Source organism: Gavia stellata, chromosome 26 (genome assembly GCF_030936135.1).
Source record: "Gavia stellata isolate bGavSte3 chromosome 26, bGavSte3.hap2, whole genome shotgun sequence".
NCBI lineage: Eukaryota > Metazoa > Chordata > Aves > Gaviiformes > Gaviidae > Gavia > Gavia stellata.
The window spans coordinates 7,974,383-7,991,748 of NC_082619.1; the positions used below are offsets into that span (position 1 = coordinate 7,974,383).

Sequence of the window (17,366 nt, forward strand, 5' to 3'; positions counted from 1 at the left end):
AATACCTTCTTTTTTTTTTTTTAAGGTGTCTCGGTGTGAGATTTAATGATCTAACTCGGCTTGCTTGCATTGAAGGCACAGTGTTTTAGTTAATTCTGAGGGTTCCGTTTGCTCTAAATTTAGGCACTTCGAAAATCTGCGATATTTGTTGTACTGAAACAATCTCGGGGAGCAAGTTACAATGAAATTTTTCTTGATATTCTGTAATAAATGACCTAAGGGAAAAAACCAACTTGCCATGCTTTAGGTGTTATATCACATTATAAAGTAAGGTCGGAGTAATTGATTTTGAGTTACTGCTGTTTAGGAAAAACATGAAACCTTGAGTATTCTTGGACTTGATGATCTTACAGGTCTTTTCCAGCCTTAGTGATTCTGTGATTCAAAGCTGTGTTACTCCAAGTGAAAACTGTCTGCAGCTGCCCCTGAAGCAGCAGCGCTCTCTCACTTTTTCCTAGGGCTTCTTAGAGAAGGTCGTCGGCTCTTGGAGGTGGAGTGGGCAACCCGAATAACTCCCTCTGTTCCCGAGCGTGCCGTTTCCTTCCTCCTCTTTCCCCGCTTTGCTCCGGCATTTATGGGACCCAGTGCATTTGGTGAGCGAAGAAACCCTTTCCTCCTTTAGCTTCAGTGTGCTGGAACGGCTGGCTGAAGGTCAGATGAGTTTTGGAGGGGAGTGATGGAGCGGGAGTACGGTAGCAGTCAGATTGACGTGGGGTGGTGGCTAAATAGCTCTGGTGGCTGCTCGCTGTTGGGAAGGGAGGTCCTGGCGTTGCCCTGCCAGCTGGTCCGAGATGGCAGGAAGATGATTCAGGGAGCTAAACCAGAGGGAACAAAAACTGTCAGAAAAGGAGGAAAAAAGTGGGTATGAGATAATGCTCTTATTAGTGACTCTGCCCTCAGCTGCAAGGGTGGAGATGAGAAGTTTGTGGTCCAGTAAATAAGCAGGGCAGGTTGTCAGCTGTGTTTTAAAGGATGCAGGATCCTCTGGGGCCGGGCAGCATACGAATGCGTGGCAAACAGCATTTTGTCATCTCTTAAAGCGTAAAACCTTTTTTTGGGGCAAGCACGGGTAGGAGCGAGTCAATTTGGAGGTGGTAGGTTAAGTTAGTTACACTGAACGGACCAGACATGCGGAGCCTTACGTTGAAGATCGCTGGTTTCCAGAGAAACAGCGACAAGCGTGAAGCTTTGGGAAGAGAGGAGAGGGTCGCTGCCAGGGCTGTGCTGTCTCGCTGCGCCGAGCCTGGCCGGATCAGAGGTGAGAAGCCCGGCTGGCCGGTCTGGTGCCTGCGTCTTCCCTTCTCAGCCCAGTAGGACATTTCGGTAAGTCCGTGTGCCAAGGGCTGCTCCCTGGCCCGGGATGGCCCGTGTCCATCCTGGTGAGGTCTTCAGGCCTCAACAACCAAGTGATGGTGTGCAAGCCGCCCTCCAGAACCTAACCGGCGTGTGCCGGGGCTGACGGGACAGCACTGCTCCTGCACGGGGAAACCTCTCTGGTGCTCCTAAAGGGACTAATTAAAATGTACCCTTCCCTCTGTTTGGCGTTACCTCTGATGATTTATTTTGCTTGCCTGTGGATGGCATCCCAAAGGTCGTGGGGCTGTGGTTGTAAGCTGATGGACAAGTGTGTGCCTATCCCCCACGGCTATTTGGCGAGGTGTCCCTTTTAAAAAGGGTCTGCAACAAATGAGATGCACAACCAGAATTATGTCATCTTCAGAAGGACTCCATCTTTCTAATTATCTCCAAAAGTACTAGATACACGTTTCTGGACGCCCCTGCGTGTGCAGTGTGCTTCCGAGGGGTGGGTGTCCACTGGAATGGTCGGGATGACTCTTCCTCGTGACACAAGTCTGTTATCTTCCTTGTTTCCCTTGGTCTGTGAGCAACAAGTTACTTCAGAGCTGACAAGGAGGTCAAGTGCTGGATGAAGATAATTGGAAAGTTACTTTAGATGAAGATGTCTTGGTGGAAGTAGGAAAAATACGGGCCTTTGCCATGCTGTGGCTTCCTGGAATGCGGCACTGATGGTCTGGAGAAATTGCCAGTGGAACTGGAAAGGACTTGATCCATGAAAACTGTGTCCATCTTTCTTCAACCTTGAATATTATTTATACGAATAATTCTTGTTACTACTGGTTTATTTCAAAAGGCTCAGAAATACCCCTTTTCTCAGTGACACCTCTTACTTCAAAATAACTTTGACTGTTTGATCCGCCAGTGATGGAGATTCATTCTCTCCAGTGAGGAATAGTGAACAGTGGGCAGAGTTGTTCCCGGGTGAGCTCATCTTGGAATTTGAGACACTGAAATGGAGCCACGTCTAACCAGAGTGCTTCTCTTTCTGTTCCCAGTAGGTCCCCAATGACCGGTACTTACTGTCAAAATGGGAGTTCAGGGTTATTGAAATGAAGGCAAAGGGGAAGAGCCCTGTTTTTCCATCCCTGAGCCCTGTTTTTCCATCCCTGAGCCCTGTTTTTCCATCCCTAAGGCCTTTTAACGCTTGCATATGTAGTAATAGAATATTAAAGAGGCAAGGTTTCTCCGCTGGGTTTCTAAAGACCCCAAAATGACGAGCTGTGGTCTTGTCCTCTTCTCTGTACCTAGCAAGGGGCTTCTGTAGTGACGCCGTCTGCAGAACTAAAAGAAAGAAGCAAGTATTTTTGGGTTGTGTATTACATGTTGGACCTCATCTTCCTGCTGTGTTCCCATACCTACCAGCGAATAAGAGGTTTCTGCCGTCCCTTCAAAAGTGGATATTAGAGAATCTTTGTTCGGATGCCTGAGCGTTGTTGCTGAACAATGCTACTCCAATTAAAGGGAATATTTTTCTTCTTTTTTCCCTCCGGTCAAAGAATTTTGGTATTTGTGGCTTGCTCTGTGTACTCCCTGCTTTACAGTTGATCTTACCACTCCGCAAGCCTGCGAGAGCCAAACTGGTAGGTCAAAAGAGGAGTAGCTGTTGACACTGGCAGCTAGGAACATGTAAAGAGAAAGATAAACAGAGGGAAATCAGAGACTGGATAAAGTTGATCTCCAAAGATAAAGTTTAGTTAAAGATAATGAGCTGGCCTTGTTTAAAAAGACAGCTGCAAAATAACCCAGTAGCTCCATGTGCTGGGGTTAAAGTTGACCTAGAATATACGTTTCATTGCTTTTCATAAATAAATAGTCGAGGGAAGATTTGGCAAAAAGCAACATCGCCCCCCACCCCTCTTCAGCGAAGTGTTTGATGTTAACAAGTTCTCTGGGTGTTTACTTTGTCCTCGGCGCTCGCTGGTGGAGCGGCTCTCCTGCCCTTGAACCGAGTGAGAATTCAAATAAACCACAACGCTTTCTGCGCAGCCGGTCTCTTCTGCCATCTGCGTCTTACCAAAACAGCCCCGGCTCTCGTTGGGGAACCAGCCTGGTCCGCAGGATTACCGGGTCTTCCGAACAGCTGAAATAAATTTGCCGGATCAGATAAAACTGCCCAGAAAAGGGAGCAGAGCTTGACAGCATTTCTTTCAGCCTTCTCAAGCTGTCATTGTAAGCTTGGAGTGCAGTTTGCAGGGAGAAGTAAGCAAATAGCTCTATAAAATCTAGAGTGATTCTTTTATTATTATTGGAGTCTTTTCCTGATGCTTATTTTGCATATATATTTTACAGTGATGTTCCAATGATAAAATACTGTTATTTTTAAATAAACCATGGGAATAATTTTGCTGTTGATATCTGGATGCGGCTCCTTGGAATGGCTCCGTGAGCGCTCAGTAAACTGGGACTTCTTTCTATCAAGCGCGTGTATTGTTGCACTTGTTTTACTGGCAGCGCGCAGAAACTCCTAGTTATTGTATGTGTTTTAGATATGTGTTTATATACACATCTGATGTATGAGATGTTTAAAATATATGTTGAGTGTTATCAGCAGCGAAGTTGTATGGCCGGGCTGATAAATGAAGTAACTGTGCTAAATGAACTCAGATCTTATTCATCATTATATTACCCAGGGCAAATAGAAAATGTAAGTGAACGACAGCTGTAGATTATTTTTTTTTTTTCCTTGGAGAAGAGAGTGTTTGATGGAGACTGAGCGTCAGAAACTGTTTCTGAGACTTACCTTGTGCAAGTTAGGTTTCATGATTTGGTTTGTATTTTGCTGGTTTCGTGATTGAGTGCGTATTTTTTGGTGTTGAAAAGTGAGATCTTTATAGCAGAATGGTCAGGTGTGATATGGCCAAGGAAAGGACTGTCCTCTTGTAGAAGCAGCCGGGTAGATAAAAGCACGCATGATGGATGCCCCAGAAGTACATGTGAGAAAGCAGTGTTGGTTTGGGAATATAAATGAGAACGAGATTAATATTGGTGATTTTTTTCCGGTAGACATTTGCCACCGTTTGACTGTAAAGCATGCTAGAAGGAGCAAGCAGATGACATGTCTCAGTAAGCAGGTTTAGAGCAATTACCAGCGGTAGCTGCGTCACAGCGTGTAGATTCATAAAAACTTGTAGAACGAGTGTAGCCTGGTGATAGATGGTCAAATGATTATTGTTTGCAAACAATATTATCTCCGATAGATAAGCTGTTTACTTTGGACTTCAGTTCCTCTGGTTGGAAAGTAGTCTAATTTATCAAGGCAGTATGGTTTGGTGTGGATGCCTCATACCCCAGCTGTGGAAAAAATCTTATATTAAGAATAGTACTTGGAAACATAGTTAAGTTCAACTTCTAACTCATTTTTACAGATGGTTTCTATATTGCAAAGAATATTGGCTGTTTCCTGGCTGTGCTTTTTTTTTTAAACCCCAAACACTTTGTTGTAAGAGAGTTAAAAGACTAACTCCTGATACTTACAGTAGACATCTGTTTGTTTGTTTTGTAGCTGTTTCGGTGCCTCATCTTAGTCTGGAGCTTCGTGCTTTCAACTTCTGTAATCTGGCGCTATGCATCCAGATCCTGGACGCTTACAGGCACTGCTCTTCGTCGCTGCCGCGGGTCTCATCTCTGCCACTAGTTCAGGTAAGGCCTTCTCGCCCGAGCTGAGATGACTTGCTCGGAGGTTTTGGAGGTTGAGCCCTTACTTTTGAACGAGCAACGATTCGGAGCGCGTTTCGAAGTGGCCAACTTCAATGCGTGTTATCGATAATCTGCTTTTAAGGAAACATGGAGTGCTTAAACATGGTCGTAAGCTGAATACATGACTTTGCTTTTGAAAACTTGGCTCAAAACAAGTGCTAGAATGTGGAGGACTCTCAGTTACGTAGGTTTGTTCTTCAGGATCTCTATGGACTTAGCTGGACGCCGATTTTGCTGCATACGGTGCGTCTTGTGTTCCCATGGGCTTGGGAGGGGTTTGAAATTTGCAGGGGGAAAAGGGAATCGGATCTTTGAAATGCGAACGCTGATGCGTGGCTGCAGTTGGAACCGCTCTTGCGTTTAAAAAAAGAAGAGGGATGGTTTTAATTGACACATCTGCTCTGTGTAGTCAGCTTGTCTTAACGTAACCACACAAAAAAGAAGCTTTTACTACTTTTAGCACTTCATAGCCAATCGTTATAAGCAAATGGGATAAATTTTATTTTTCAAGCAGTCATAGGAGATAAATTCCAGCTGCAGGGTCACTGCTACCAATTTTGACTTTTATGCTGAGCACAAAGCGTTGGTGTCATAAGCAAGGGCAGGGACGAAGGTGAAGGTAACAGTGCAATTTCGTAGCTATTGGTGGCTAGCAAGCTAAAAAGGTCGTCGCTTTTCTCTTATCCCTGGAAAATCAAACTGAACTAATAGGAAAAACAGTTTTCTAATTAAAAGCTAAAAATGGACATCTGGAGTCCTGTGAAATGCTTGGATACCATTTTTATGGATTTAATCTTTTTTGTTAAGTGAAGCCACACTTTAATTTCCAGTTTTATTTTATGTTTATGCAGATAGTTTATGGTTCTGTTAAAAATGCGCAGTTTCTCATCTGAAACTCATCTCTATAAACAGAGCTTGGATGGACTGACTTTAGAAGAAAAGCATGAGCTGAGGGCCCCACCTACAAGAAAACTGTCTCTTATTTGGATGTCATTTAATATCGTCTTGACCCATGCTATCTGGAATTCCTTAGCTTATTTACAAGCTAGAAAATGTTTTCCCCTGCCACTGTGTCTATTTTTAAATTATTTTTTTCTGCCATATTTCTAACCAAATAGGAGTTATCAGTGTTAATAGCCTTTTGCTTGCTCCCTTCGTACAAAATCTTCAGCGGAGAATTCCATAGAAAACAAATGGAAATAATTCCTAGTGTTTCATTGGCCAGGATAGGAAAAAATTTCCTCCAGCAAGCAGGAATTTTCTTCTGGCAAATAAATGGATTCTCATAACCAAGTTTTGTGGAACTGAACCTTTTATTTATTAGCAGCTTTTCCTGTTTCTGTTCATCTTTACTCAGTAAAGATAATGGATGCCCAATTCATCATTCTCGTCCTGATGAAGTCCATGTATTTGGAATTAACAAGAGCCTTTGCTGTTCGTCCAGCTTTTTTTTTATCCTGCTATTTTTAATTAGTTCTGCAGACTCGGAGACGGTTCTGCATAAATACCTGGCAGGCTCCTACCATTTCTAAAATTTTACAAGTCACGTCCGGGCCCGCTTCATATGGGACAGATCAGCTACAGCTGCTTGTTCCCGTACTCCATCTCTTCAGGTGATGGCTGCTGTTTCCCTCCACATAAATCCAGTGGGATTGCAGTTTTTGCTGGCCCCTTTTGCTGGCCCTAGCAAGCGTGATGCCTTTGCCTTGTGCGCACTGGGGGATGCATCTCGCCCTTCCCGTACGCTGAACCTACCTTCGTTTAATCGCTGTTACGCTCTTCGTGGGGTTTGCATCTTCTCTAGAAGTGTTCCCTGGTGTTGGAGATAGTGGGAATCTGTCATGAGTTCCTCTTGCAGAGGAAGAGGCAGCACCTGCGCGAGTATCACGAGCAACTTGGAGTTTAGAGACCCTTTATTTGTCTGTGTTTGAATAGTCTTTTAGCAATATTTAACCTTCTGATGAAAGAAGTTTGCCGGGTCTGCGAACAGTGGTGGGAGCCTTGGGGAGAGAGCATTACTATAAAACAGATTATGGTCAGTCTTTTGTACAAGTCAGGGCGTCATTAACCTTATCGCATGTGTTCATGCAAAATGCAGTTCACTGACTGAACATAATTACTTTTTTTCCTTTTAGATTTAACTCCCCGTTTTACTTCTGAGCCCTTGTCTACTGTCCAGAAGTCTGGTGGGCCCGTACAACTCCGCTGCTCTGCCGAGCCCTCCACGGCTCGCCTTTCTTGGCTGTTTAATGGGGAGCCTCTGGACAGCAAGGTGGGAGAAGTGAAAATCCAGTCAGGATCTTTGACAATCGTCTCCCTCAACCTGTCAACGTCTGGTCGCTATCAGTGCGTTGCGAACAGCAGTGTGGGCGCCGTTGTGAGCAGGCCTGCAACGGTATCGATGGGCAGTAAGTTAATTTTTCTTTCTATTCCTCACTCCTTGCAAATTATCTAGACCTCAACTGGTTTATATGGTTTGTTTTTCTTTGACTTTTAGAAAACACTTAGTTTCAAGGTGGGTGGTTTTTTTTTTCCTCAGCCAGTACTTAGTATATGATCGATTGTACACTTCTCACTGATTTTTTTTTTTGTCCTGTGTCATCTGAGACCTGTCAGGTGATGCAGCCCTGGAACAGATTCTCCAGAGAGCTTATGGATCCCCATCCTTGGAGGCTTTTAAAGACTCGACTAGACAAAACCACACCTGATCGATTTAGTGTTGGTGATAGCCTCATTTTGAGCTGAAGGACCTCAAGAGTCCTTTCCAGCAAATATAAATATTATTCAATGAAACAACATTTTAATGAATTGATCTGAAAGTACAAGGTTCCCAAAAGCTTCTTTTCAAAAAGGACCTTGAAAGAGCAACTGAGCTGCCATGCCATTGCAGAAGCGTTCTTGAGATTTGAGGAGAAACGAGTGGGAATTGTTGCCTGGGAACTAAGTGAGAGCTGCGAATTTTCCTTTTCTCTTGTAGCATTTTATTTGGTCAAAACTATCTAGATGTTCTTCAGGTGGGGACAATCTTCTGTCCTTTTAGGGACAGCTTCCTTTCTCTGTTGCGCTGGTTCTTCTAATCGGTCTTTGCCTTGATGCTTGATCTGTAAATTATTTGATCTTAAAGGACTTTAGAAGGGGAAGGGCAACGTTTCCCACATGGAAAGCATGATGTGGTGCTGAGAATGGGAATATAATATTCCTCCGTGAGCATGATTTGTCTGCTTGGGATCGCGGGGCTGTCTGAATCAGGCCTTTGTCAGGCAGGGTTTGAGTGATTTCTCTGTAAGGGTACCTCATCTATGGAGCATGTCCAAAATCCCCCTGGGAGGAAAATTTCTTAAAAGTGAGAGAAGTAAGTGTTTTGGTAAAGTACTGACCCATAGCGAGACCCTCTCAAGAGAGCTGTAAGGGTGGCTAACGCAGAAAAACTTCCCAACCCAGAAGATGCTTTGAACGTGAAGGGAGTAGAAGAGCACCTTTGGCACTTTTCTCCTCCTTTTGAGATTTTAGTTGCAAATTAGAAGGTGCTGTTAGCTGTTGAGGCTTTCTGCTTGCCTCATTGCTCTCGGCAATGAGTGGGAGGCACTGCTCTACTCAGTGTTGTGTTAATTATAATCACAGAAGGACAATTTCATGTTTCTTACGGACAGGCTTCCTGCTGTTAGTGTAAATTGTCTTCTGTATCGCCTTCAGAGCCCGTGATTAGCACTGCAGTCTTCTCTTACCAATGTCATCTCTGCTTGCTTTTCCTGGAGCGGTTGAGGGAATGTAGGAACTATTTTTTCTTTCTTCGCTATTCCCATGTAAAAGCTGGCCCTTTCTGTAGTAGGGAAGCATGTGCGCACAGGCGGGTTTATGGCGTTACGGACTACAGAAAAGACCATGCCCGTTGGTATGAATGTCCAAATGCTGCACCAGAGAAGATAATCATCTTGAAACCAGCTATATTTTAAACACAAATACTGAGCTTACTGCCCTTCCCCTTTCCCAAGCCTTGGCTGCTCTTAACCCTTTACCAATTCTCTTCTAGGCTTAGCTAATTTTGATACGTCAGTGAAACCTGCCGTTGTAGCAGAGGAAGGAGGTACGGCTTTCATTGGATGCAAGGCGCCGGAAAGTAACCCTAAAGCACAGGTTCGCTTTCAAGTGCGGGGAAAATGGCTAGAACAATCAACAGGTGAGAAGTTTTATGCCACTGGTCAGCAATATAAATATCCAACAAAAGCTTGCCTGGATTTTTTTCTTAGAATTTAAAGAAAAAAAGCCTCCAGAAACTTGCAGAACTTCCTGTGCAAATCACTTTACCTAAACCTACCTTTGTGTAAATTAATATGCTTTGCATGGCACTGTGATTTTTTTTTTGTGATCCTACATTTAGAATAGATTGATATATCTGACAAGTTACTTAAAAAATAAAAAAAAGGAAGCCTTTCTTTGATGCTAAGTTAAATGTAATCTTCTTTTTTCCTTCCCCACTCGTTTAGATAACTACCTAATTCTTCCATCTGGAAACCTGCAGATTTTGAATGTATCTTTAGAAGACAAAGGATCCTATAAATGTGCAGTGTACAACCCAGTTACTGACGATCTCAGAATAGAACTCACTGCACGTAAGCTCATAGTCACACGTGAGTATTCAGTTCAACTCTCCAGAATTAATACATCTCAAACCGAACAAATAATATCCCCAAGATTTTAGCACGGGCATATCAGCCGAAATATCCACTGCTCTCAAACACCACGTTATGTAAAATCTGTCCTGCATTAGTTGCACATTCGATTCTTATTTCCCCTTACTGTGGAGGAGCAGAGCAGCTGCTTCTCAGATCCCAACAGGACAGAGCACTTAGCCCTCAAAAAGGGGATACTTCAGTCGCCAAACTGATTTTGGAGCAAGACTTCTGGAAGAGAGCGTTACAGAGTTGTGCTTAGTCACAAGTATAAGCAGCCGTGTTTGCAAGACATGGCAAACCTCAGGACTGGAGGACGGGATGGGAGAGTGCGATTTAAAAGACTGGTTAGTGATAAGCCTCGTCTCCTTTCCTCCAGGCTCTTCCTCAGGTGGCTTCCACATACTTCACCCCCTGGCACCCCAGAGCCTGGCGGTGCCCCAGCACAGCGCTCTGACGCTAGAATGTGTTGTCAGTGGGTTGCCTCCGGCCTCCGTCCGCTGGGTTAAAGACGGCCGGGACGCGCTGAGAAAAGGCAGGTGGAAACTGCTGCACTCCCATCTGGTGACGGACAGGCTTGAGGCGTCGGACTCTGGAAATTACTCCTGCGTGGTGGGAAATGAATTTGGAGTAGTGAAATACGTTAACTATTCACTTACTATACTTGGTAAGAAAAATACAGAAATTTTCACGTCCAGGCAATGAACGTTTTCTTTGTGTCCTTGCTGGTTTTGGCATCTGTTTACAAATCACCTGATGTTCTTTCTCAACCTAAGCATATTAAAATAAAGAATAAAGATATGTTCATAATGACCATATCTCATCATCTCTCTCCAGCTAAAATCCCTAACTATTTATCTCTTCAAATCCTTCGCAGTCTGAAATAATTAAACAGTAAAGTATAACAAACTCTGAGGGAAGCACTGACTATTTATTTTTCTGCAGAGTGCCAAGTGTATATGGGATACAGTGTCAATAATGTGCCGGAGATCAGATGGTTCTCTTTTGAGGTTGTATATAAGCAAAAAGCTGGCGAGGAGAGGTGATATGTTTGGATGAGGACAAAAACAAAAGCAAAAGAAATATATTTGGCCTCTTCTGTGGGGCTGCAAGTTGTTCCTAATCTCCCCTTTCCTTTGTAGCAGATTTTCCTGTTGTTTGAGGTTTTTGCCTCCATGACTGTGTTTGGTTTTTGAAATGTATACATTAGGGTAACTCAGAAAACAGGTTGTTGACACAAAATACACCTTTTGTTATGGGGATGTCACTAAATAATTATTTTGAAAATACAAGTGTTTTTATTTACAGTATTAATGCAGACATGTGACTGTTTGGAACAGAGGGGAGAGACCGTTAAAATAATCAAGTCTGTTGGAAAAACAGCTTTAGGCTGCGTAGAACTAGAAGTATGCGCTGCTTGCTTAGCCTTTGTATGCGATAAGTTTGCGTAGCGTTTCGCAGTATTTTTTTCAGGACTTAGGCTAAAATCAACATATGGTGTTTTATGTAAAATTATTTCCCTTTGTAGAACCTGCCTCGATCTCCAAGGGACTGCAAGATGAAACCGTGGCCGCTGGAGCGACTGTGCATTTCTGGTGCGACGTCCGCGGAAGCCCCGCTCCGACCCTCACCTGGCTCCACAACGCAGCTCCCCTCCGTCTCTCTCCACGGCATCTGCCGACGGGAAACCGTCTGCGGATCCGCGGCGTCACCCAAGAGGACTCTGGCTTGTACCAGTGTGTAGCAAACAATGGGGTTGGATTTGTGCAGTCCACTGGGAGACTTCGTGTCCAGCCAGGTAGGAGCACTTGCAGCCCTCAAGAACTCAAATTAAGCATTTGTACTGCGAGCTTTATTCTGTTTTTTCCCCCTAGATTATGTATCTGTTTGCTTCTGACCACTGTTTGTAGCAAATCTTACAAAGAAGTTGAATTCCAAGAGATGTAGGTATTTCTGGGGTAGTGTGGCTACTTGATACTTAAAACCTAGATTACCAGCTGCAATTAAATCAGTTTATGATTGAATTTGACACAATTTATTCTGAAATAGAATCAGGCTCCTGTTGTGCTGGATGAACTGGTATTCTTAGGGGTATTGGCTGCCAAGTAATTATGCTTGTTCCATATCCTCGAGTTTACAAAACGATCATCAGATCTGGGGTTAATGCACACTTCCCCTGTATCAGAGTAGCCAGTACCAATAGTCTTTTTGATCACTTCTCAGTCTAAGATACTTTCTAACACCTAGAGAACTTGATTTCCGCTAGTACAAGGACATTGGCAAGAACTTTGCTGTTCCTTTTCTCCCCCTGTTGTGTGTAGTTGAAGCTTTTGACCTTCTTTGTACCTATTAAGATTGATGTGAGCTGTGCAGAGGCTGGTTGAGCAGATGTTTTGTGACCTGGCTGGCTGTGGAGTGGACTAAGCCAGTCTTGCCTGCGCTGTGTTCCTCACTGGCAGTCAAGTCTTTGTTATTTAGAAAATTTGAGGTGTGGTTTGAGTGTAGCTTTTCCGTCAGCACGAGTCGCAGCTGATCTCTTCAGTCTGGAAAGGAAGTCTGGAGAGGCTGCCTACAGAAGACATAATTGTTAAAATGGTTAAAAAGAAGCATGCGTGACTTTTTTTTTTTTAATTGTATTGCCTCATTTCGGCATTAAGTGTCATATTCCTTAGCCAAATCCATTCTTTGGGGTTTTTTTTCCCCCTAGGCAAAGGCTCTAGGCCAGTTATAGTCTCTCCACCAGCAAGCATCACTGTGATAGATGGTGGGGACGTTACGCTGTCTTGCAATGCCACTGGCCTACCCACTCCCGTGATCCGTTGGTACGACAGCAGAGGACTTATTACCAGCCACCCTTCCCAGGTGCTTCATTCAAAACCGCAGAAACCTCCTCAAGCAATGCTGGGCAGCGCCGTTGTGGAGCCCACCTACTTCTCCGTCTCTCAAGCGGGCTCCAGCTCCTTGCACGTTAGGAACGTGACTCCTGAGCGTGCCGGGGAGTACACGTGCGAAGCCATCAACGAGCACGGCTCCGTGGTGTCAAAAGCCTTCCTTACAGTTGGTAAGCTTGAAGCACAAAATTGCACACTCAGCTCCCTGATTGAGGTGAGAAATGCCTCAAAATAAGAAATGAACAGCAGGTGGGTCGTGCGGGTATCCGGGGGAAACGAAGCAGAGGAGTCTAAGCTGTCTCCGTGGACCAGTTCCTCCCTTCCACTGTAGGCAAAGGAGAAACAGCTGTGTGTATTGCAAGGGCTTAGCGTTCTTATATGTGATAAAAACTATCCAAGGGTGGGGTTTTTTTATTTCTTGAAATTGCTACTAGGAGAAGACAGTTCTTATGCTAAAGGCAAGATGGGAAAGAGATACCTCCTTTCTACACATGAGAATATTATGTAATATTAATAACAGATTTAAGCTCCCCCATGTTCCCTTCACAAGAACTAAAATACAGATTTTTTACTTACATGAAGTGACTTAAGTTTCTCAGCTCTTCCAGCATCTTTCCTTAGTAAATTTAGCTGAACGTCAGTGGGATTGAAGGTCAGTGGAATATAACGTGGCCCCATATTTAAAGTTCTTCGTTACCACTGATTAGCGTTTAAAACTCATGTAAATAATTTGAAAAGGTTCCCTTAGAGGAAGAAAGAAAGAAGAAACCTTAAGAAAGTGATGCCATCGTGTAGTTTTATATGTAAGTTATTGTTGAGTCTTGCTGAGTGGAAACACAAAACTAAATATCATCCCAGAATTCAGTCTGTGTCAAATAGAAAAATCCCACTGCTTTGCCTCAGAATTTTATGGCAGTAAATTCAATTTTAGTGTTTTGTTTATTAACTTTTATCGGTTTCTCATATGTTGTACTAGCTGCTGATTATGGTGCAGAGAGTGGCTAAGGCATTTGGTTTTGATATAAAAGTCCTTAAGTAGTTTCTGGGAGCTGTTAGGGTTTTAGAACAGGTCCCGACCGTGCCAAAAGACGTGCTCAAGCATTTAGACGTTTTAATGAAGAATTTGTGCCAGGTAACACTTCCGAAGCACCTGGATGACTTAAGCTACGATTCCAGTGCATTTCTTTGGTAGTAGGATCAACTTAAGCAGCTCTCAGCCTCAGCAGCTTGTTCCTGTAATTCGCCTAGTGCAAGCACACCGTAAGAGAGCTTATTTGGCTGAAAAATATCTCTTTTTTTTTTTTTGTTCTTTCTGCTGGATCTGTTCCACGATGTGATTCATTGCATGGTCTTAAAAGCAGGCAGGGCAACTTAAGCCGCCATCATAGTGAGAAACCACCAAAATGTAAAATGATAGCCTTAGGATCCTGTACCCATGGCGCTCATTTTAAGTCTTTTTTAGACAGTTGTGGTGTTTGCATGCATGGCAGTAGCTTCCCAGAGCTACTAAACACAGGGTTAATGCTCCAAAATATCTTCATCTAATGGAAATGAAGGAGAAAAATACACTCCGGGAAGTCTGAGGAGCAGGCAGGCTAGTATAAAACACAGGAAAGAGTCGCGTTTATTGTAGGTAGGTAGGTGATACACTTGAGAGCAAGCTGAAGCTGTCTTTTCTAGAACCCAGGCGCCTCTGAGAAGTCTTGGGGTGATTTGAAAGACTTGCCAGGCGTGGATGACTTCACTGATCTGCTGCGTTCAGCTTTTCAGAGTGCTTTCCCAGCCTGTGCTAAGGTACTTGGAGAGCTCGTAAGGAGGGAGGATCCTCCGGTTGTTTAAGAAGCAGGGAAGCAACGCCTGGGAATGTGATCTGTTTGCACAGTGGAGACAAAATACAAAGGTTGCGCTGCTGCCGTGCAAACCCAGGGCACGCCAGCGGGTTGAAATCTGCTCGCGTGTTTGCACCCCTGTTTCAAGAAGGGCGTAGAAGAACTAGAAAAAGCGCTGTGAAACGCAGCGGGTGGGTTCATAGGGGCGTGGAATAGTTTCTGCAGGAGGAGAGGCTGAAAAGGTGAGGGCTTTTACCTTCAAAATGAGGCAGCTGAAGGGGAGACACTATAGCGAGCTGTAAAATAGTGGGTATCATGGAGCATACGAGTAAAAGCTATGAACACATTCTTTTAACGCCTGAATTTGGGACATTTGGTCCTTCTCTGGTTGGTGTCGGAGGCAGGATTTTGGGCGCACGCAGCCTTCCGTTTGACCTGACGCGGTGCCGCGTGCATTTTGCAGTGCGGCTGGGAAGCTGAGGAAGAAGAGTAAGTCTCAGTGGCTAAGGGGAAAGGGATGGCACTAAAAGCAACAGCCGAAAAAAGTTGCATAATGACACAGCAGCAAAGAGAAGTCTGATGTGCTGGTTTATATGGGTAGCAATTATGCCCAGAAACTTAGCAAAAAGCGCTTAGATCCAAATTGCTTAATGGAAATTGTTACCCGGGGGTTGTTTTTCCAAAGCAAAAACACAAACTACTTGCCAGTTGTTGACGACTCCCCTTTCGCAGCAATAAACACAACGATGACTGCAGGTCTCCTGTCACCAGCCTAAACCACAACTAATTCCCCACACGCAAGAGTCCGTTTCCCCCATGCCAGCAGGCGTCAAACCGTGCTGTGCCCACCCACAAATCCTCCGGGTCCACCACAATGCAGTGGGCCTTCTGCCTCCCCGAGCGGATACGGCATTTGTTTCCAATATTGACGCGCGGTGGTGCGTCCCTTTCCTCGCTGACAGTAGTAGATACCCTTTCGCTTGGAGATTGTTCTGGGGGCGTCTGACGTTTTAAGTCAACTCCATCTGGCTTTGGGACATCCTCCCCGCGTTGTTCCCTTCTTCCCGTCTCCGAAGTTTGTGGCATTGCTAAATAAATAGGAAGAAACAAACAAGGAATGCTTGCTGAGAGCGTGTCTTCAATTTGAAAAGAGAACTTTCCTTCCCAGCTTTTTAAAAAGTGGCCAAAAATAGCAGCCACACTTGCTGCTGGTATTTTAATGGAGGTTTGGAGGAATCTGAGTCAGCCAGGCTAACACTGCCTAGGCTTTACATTACCAAGGAATTTGTTTGTTTTGTAAACCAAGTTCCCTTCATTCCCTTCCCCTTCCAGACCCCGGCACGTAACATAAACCTACAGAAATCTGAAAGGACGGACAGGGCTAAGAACATCTGGCAGTCTCCGGTGCTGCAGCATGCAACCTTGAGGAGCTGCGCTGGTTCCCAAACGTTCTCAGTTTAAGCACTGACGTTTACTCGTCCTGGATAATCTCAGATGTCCAACCTGCCACCCCTTTCCTGCCTGGAATGCTGACAAGCCCTGCATCAGCCGAACAGTGCTTTTTTTTGTCTCGCGGCCTCTTTCGAACTACTGATATTATATATTTATTTTTTTTCATACCAGGCAAAGTAAATAGGATGGAGGAGGCTGGAACAGGATTTCTAGAAATGCGTTGGTATTAAATTCCATGTTAGATCTGCCTGTAAACTGAGTTCATTCTCAGCATAAATTTTCAAATGAAGTAGTCGAGTCGTGCAACTTTCAAAGCTGATCCAAATTACAGCTAAAACCTCAGAAACTGAGGTAGGAGAATGTCCTCTTGTGTGCACGCCAGTTCAGGCCATGAAAAGTTCCTTGTACAACTGCGATTAATTTAAAATTACTCCGTTTGTGTCACAAGTGTAGCTATATATTTTTTCCTTCTTTTAACATGCATCACCACTACTTAATTCATCGGAGACGCTAGTCAAACCGTGCCTGCAAACGTCACGTTTCAGGTTTTCTCTCTTTGCTACTCCATAAAAAAACCCCAACCCCCAAAAAAAAGCCAAACCAAAAACCGCCTGCCCCACTGTTCCGCTCCGGGAAAAGAAAGCCAGTGTTCAAGGGTGCATCTCGGCACCAGGCTCAGGTCTGCGCGGGCATCTCTTGAACTGGCTTTTTGCAGCAGGGTTTGTTTGGAAATGCCACCCTTAAATGATTTAGTGGCCCTTCTGCACGGGGAAAACATACGTCATCTTGAAGATGTAACCAGACTCCTCCCTTTACAGTTCCTGCAGAAACTGGCACGAAAGCAGAAGAAATGGCTCCCGTGGAGATTGCCCAGAGCGATGAAGGCGAGGGTGATGTTGGTGCAGAAACAGTGTTTTCAAGCTCGCCTCCAACAAAATTGCATTTGGATGCAGCTGCAACAGAAAAAGCCTCGAATGCCGCCGCTCCCCCCGAAGCCCCCATCATCCTCAGCCCCCCGCAGACGCTGAAGCCGGACGTGTACAACCTGGTGTGGCGTTCGGGGAGGGATGGGGGCTTGCCCATCAATGCCTATTTTGTCAAATACCGCAAGGTAACGTTTCTCCGTAGCGTTGAAGTGGTGCACCGCGGCGGATGGATTTCATTGTTTTAGGTTTCTCAAGGAACCAATAATTGTTGCAGTGCTGGCGTTAACAAGAATGTGGTGTCAGGCCAAAGAGAATTTCGAATGTAGTTGAACCACAACGTTACCATGGCCACAGAGGCAGCTCATTTTAGGGGTGACTGAAGTTGGTTGTACACAACTTCAGTGATGTTAAAAAAACGCATTCGTGTGAGCACGCTTGAATCTGGTGGGTACGCTTGATATCAGAAGGGAAGCTGTGTGTTAGCCTAATATGTCAAAGAGTTTGCAGCTCTGCGTCGCAAAGAGACGCTATTAAACTAAAGTT

The 17,366-nt window shown here is 44.5% G+C and overlaps 1 protein-coding gene across 1 annotated transcript in view; it reads left to right on the forward strand.

The window, feature by feature from the left end:
• The window catches only part of CDON (cell adhesion associated, oncogene regulated), a 54,532-nt gene that overhangs the window by 15,392 nt on the left and 21,774 nt on the right, over positions 1-17,366 (forward strand). Inside the window, exons 2-9 of the mRNA XM_059829602.1 lie at positions 4,862-4,998; positions 7,191-7,463; positions 9,086-9,232; positions 9,540-9,683; positions 10,105-10,392; positions 11,254-11,523; positions 12,433-12,786; positions 16,716-17,008. Of these exons, the coding sequence (XP_059685585.1) occupies positions 4,923-4,998; positions 7,191-7,463; positions 9,086-9,232; positions 9,540-9,683; positions 10,105-10,392; positions 11,254-11,523; positions 12,433-12,786; positions 16,716-17,008 (1,845 nt within the window). The 5' untranslated portion in view covers positions 4,862-4,922. The remainder of the gene's footprint in view (positions 1-4,861; positions 4,999-7,190; positions 7,464-9,085; positions 9,233-9,539; positions 9,684-10,104; positions 10,393-11,253; positions 11,524-12,432; positions 12,787-16,715; positions 17,009-17,366) is intronic.